General features: G+C 45.3%; 1 protein-coding gene across 1 annotated transcript; it reads right to left on the bottom strand.

The window, feature by feature from the left end:
- Positions 1-739: 739 nt before the first annotated feature.
- On the bottom strand, positions 740-1,711 carry LOC143567540 (uncharacterized). Its single transcript, XM_077053936.1, has one exon. It carries the CDS (start codon positions 1,709-1,711, stop codon positions 740-742), a length of 972 nt encoding a protein of 323 aa, XP_076910051.1.
- Between the last annotated feature and the right edge of the window lie 2,646 nt (positions 1,712-4,357).

Raw genomic sequence — 4,357 nt, 5'->3', positions numbered from 1 at the left:
GACTTCATCTTCTTGTCCGGTTGCTCGAGATCTGCCATGAAAATATGGGGGAGTGGAGGTGACTGCTAAGAGTTTCCTCTTGTTTACAGACACAAAAATATGTGGAGGCCAATTATCCAAGAAGGGATCCCTCAAATGAAAGATAAACACCCCTTATATAGGAACTCCATGGCTACCATTATGAAACCCTAACCATATTGGACCAGGCCCGGTTAGGGGTTACCTCCACAACCCCCCAGCCCATTGGGCATTGGTTAGTAAACAATAATAGTATAAAAAATATAATACATAACATAATAAGTAAAAGGTCGTACCGGGTATTTAGGACCCTACCTCCACAAGTACCCCAGTCCAGTGCTGCTCCAGGGCGTGCAAGCGGTTAGGTGGAGTTCTAGACTTATTAGGAGTTCTTGTACGGTTTTTATGACCCGGTGCTTCCCAAATGCACTTTTTTACATATGTCTACTTTGCTTCGGGTTGTAAGAGGTTTAATCATGATGGCGTGTTGAGCGGAGCGAAGTGCCCCATAATGTCTATGGCCCATTTCTGGAAAGGCCTTGCCGAAATCATTGGGACTAATTTGTTCTGGGGTCGTTGTGTATGTGGTGCGTGCCTTTGACATGAATCACACTTCCGGATTTCCTTTACTGCATCTGAGTGCATACCCGGCAAGTAGTACTCTGCATTCATGATTTTCACCACCATCATCCTTGGTCCTGCGTGAAAACTACAGATGCCTTCATGTATTCCAGATCAAATAATTGGCATCGTCTGTGTCTACGCATCGGAGTAATGGACCAAGGAATGATTTCCTGTAAAGCATGTTATCTTGAACTTGATAAAATAGTGCTTTGTGGCGGATCTTTCGGGCCATGACTTTGTCTTCTAGTAGGGTTCTAGAGGACAGATATTCTTTAATGGGTGTCATCCAAGAAACTGTTCCTGTCTGGATAACCTTGACTTGGTGTTGGGGGATGGATGGGCTATCTAGGACCTCAATTCGCACGTCCCTACCCAGATGTTCGAAACTGGTGGATGCTAGCTTGCTCAAGGCGTCCGTGGGCCAATTTTCATTTCTCTTTATATGGATGACTTTGCATGAAGTGAATTGCTGTATCAGATCTTTAGACTGGGACATATATGAAGCCATTACCTCGTTCTTTGCTTCGTATGTCCCTGAGACCTGACCCGCGATGAGCATTGAATCTACCCACGCCTCCATGAACTTGACGCCCATCTTCTTTGCAATCCGCAAACCAGCCAAGAATGCTTCAAACTCTGCCTCATTGTTTGTACTCTTGAAATTCAGCTTTATGGCATACGTGAATTCTTGGCCGTCTAGATTGATTAACTTTAGGCCAGTGCCTGAACCTTCCACACTCGACGCTCCGTCCGTGAACAAGGCCCACTTCTGGCTTTCATCTGACGGAGCCGGAGGTTTTTGTTCATACAGGCACTCATAGACTTTTTCTGTTGGTACTTCTATAACAAAATCTACCAACACTTGGCCTTTTATCGCGGGTCTGGGCTTATACTCTGTTGAGTGTTCACCCAGTTCGATTGCCCATTTAGCGAATCTCCCGGATAATTCTGGTTTAGCCAATACACTATTTAGCTTGTAATCGGTCAATACGTGTATGGGGTGGCCCTGGAAGTATCTTTTCAATCTTCGTGCTGCGTATACTAGCGCTAGCACCAGTTTTTCCAGCATTTAATATCGGGTTTCGGCATCCGTAATGTTCTACTGACGTAGTATATTGGCCTTTGCACTGCCTTTCGATCCGTCAACAAGACTGCTCCTACCGCGATATTGGACGCGAATAGGTATAACGTGAGATGTTCTCCTGCGTGGGGTGCAGTCAATGTTGGGAGCTCCATGAGACATTTCTTTACCTCCATGAATGCTTTTTCTGCCTCCGGTGTCCATTTGAAATGTGCCTTCTTCAGGCAATTGCGTAACGTGGACACGAAGGGGTACGACTTGGTAGCGTGATTCGCTAGGAACCTATTTAAAGGTGCCAATCTACCATTCAGAGTTTGAACTTCCTTCCGTGAGGATGGGGTAGGCATCCGGGCAATTTCCTGGACCTTGTCTGGGTTTGCTTTAAACCCTTTCCCTGTCAGAATCACCCCGAGAAACTTTCCCTCCTCCATGCCAAAAGAAAATTTTGAAGGGTTGAGCTTCATATTGATTTTCCATAGCGTGGAGAAGACATATTCGATGTCTCTCAGCATTTGGTCTTCCTCCACGCTTTTGATGACCAAGTCATCCATGTAGACTTCCAAATTTTTCCCAATCTGCTCTCGGAATGTGTCATCCATCAAATGTTGGTACGTGGCTCCCGCGTTTTTCAATCCGGATGGCATCATCTTGTAGCAAAAAGTACATTGGTCGGTACGGAAAGCTGTCTTGTCTTCATCGCGAGCGATCAGTCGGATCTGATGATACTCTTTGTAGGCATCTAAAAAGCACTTGAATCTGAAAGGTGCCACTGCATCAACTTTTAGATTAATTTCCAGTAGTGGATAGCAGTCCTTCGGGCAAGCTTTGTTGAGGTCTTTGAAGTCTATACACATGCACCATGAGCCATTACTCTTGGGGACCATTACTGGGTTTGCAACCCAGGTCTGGTACTGAATCTTGTGGATGATCCCCGTGTGTAACAAGTCTTGAACTTGTTCTTTCATGGCTTTCATCTGTTCGGGTCCCATTTTTCTCTTCTTCTGCACGATCGGCATATAGGCAGGATTGACCCTTATCCGATGTTCCGAGATTTCTCTTAGGACACCTGTCATGTCTGAAGGTGTCCAAGCGAAAATGTCCACATTCTTGACCAACAGCTGCTTCAGAAAGACCCGCACTGTCTCCGAGATCTTTGCCCCGATGGTAACAGTCTGTTCAGCATATTTTGGATTAAGAAAACCTTTTTTTGCTCCGTCCTGGCCATATTCTTGGGAACTTTCGCAGGTTTTGACCCTTCTGTCGCATAACAATGTTTATTCACTCGGATGTGGCTATCCCCGTTCTTGTGTGTACGCCGACTGCACCATGAGCTGTTGAAGGATTGGCATTGAAGTCGCCAACCGCTTCGCGCCCCAGAATAATATCGTGTTTGGATCTCGCGGGTAGGACTAAGAATTCAACGTCTTCAGTCCTCGTATGAATTCCATCACTGAGTGTGACTGGGAATGCTATGAACCCTTTAGGGTGCATAACTTCATACCCGAACCCGGAGACATGGGCGTGGACGGGTTTTAATTGTGCTTTGTCTTCATCCTCCAGTTGCTCAAAGCATTGCTCGTACATTATATCGGATGTGCTTCCAGTGTCCAAGAAGACGTACTGGGATCGATAGTGTCCGAACAAAGATGTAATAATCAGAGGTTGCTTCTTTACCTTTGGAAAAATCACAAGTTCACTTTTCTAATCATCATCTATTTCAGTCCGCTTGTTTCGCCTAACTGGTCCGCCCTGAATCATATGAATGTTCAGGTCTTTGATTTGCTTCTTGGGTGGTCCCTTATCTGCAGGAGCTGTGTGCTTCCGTGGACCTTGTCGCACGTTCTTTAGTAGATGCTCAAACTTACCGGACTTGATTGCGGATTCAATCTCATTTCTCAAGCTCACGCATTCATCAGTGTCATGCCCTATGTCATCATGAAACATGCAATGCTTACTCGGGTTCAGGTTCGTCCGCCTGGTTAATGGCTGCGGCTTCCTGAACTCGATGTTTTCTGTAGTGAGTATTTCCGCCAGAGTTTTCTTCAAGGGGTCCAAGGTTGTTGCTCGTGTTTCCCTACCTTTCGGTCTTTTTGCTTCTGGCCAATTAACGTCCTGGCATCAAACTGTTTGGAAGAACCTTCAGGGGGTTGAATCTTGGACCATATCGAACCCCTCTCTTCTTTCTTAGGCTGGGTGTTCTTAGATTCAGATTTCGTATTCTGTTTTGACGTCTCCCGCCCTAACAGTTTTTCAGTAGCCGCAAAAACTTTATCCGTGGACATGATACCATCCCATGTCCGGGGAATTCCGTCTCTTCCGGTAAGGCAGCGAATCAAGTGTGGACTCCGTACATTCAGCCTAAATGCCCCCTCGCAGCATATCTTCACTTATTCCGCCAATGTTTAAGCTTTCATTGCTAAACCTGGTGATACAATGCTTAATATACATAAATCCCGTGTACCTTTTATATAATATTTTATTTGTTTATGTTCGGTTTTTATTAGAATATGTATACTACTAACACATTTGAATAATGCAGGTCCCGAGATTTATTCGTGGTTAAAAAGGGCGAAAAACAAGCGAAAATGAGCTAAACCGGCGAACCGGAGCATCAGGAAACGAACCGTACCAGAT

This window comes from Bidens hawaiensis, unplaced genomic scaffold (assembly GCF_021521415.1).
Source record: "Bidens hawaiensis isolate Kalapana, Puna unplaced genomic scaffold, B.hawaiensis_p1.1 tig00023424_1, whole genome shotgun sequence".
Classification (NCBI taxonomy): domain Eukaryota; kingdom Viridiplantae; phylum Streptophyta; class Magnoliopsida; order Asterales; family Asteraceae; genus Bidens; species Bidens hawaiensis.
Note: the sequence above shows the minus strand (reverse complement) of the source record. Positions and strands in the feature narration are given on the sequence as shown.

What these genes read in the sequence shown, in the direction of transcription:
- LOC143567540 (XM_077053936.1), bottom strand. Translation starts at nt 1,711, where the DNA reads ATGCTGGAAAAACTGGTGCTAGCGCTAGTATACGCAGCACGAAGATTG.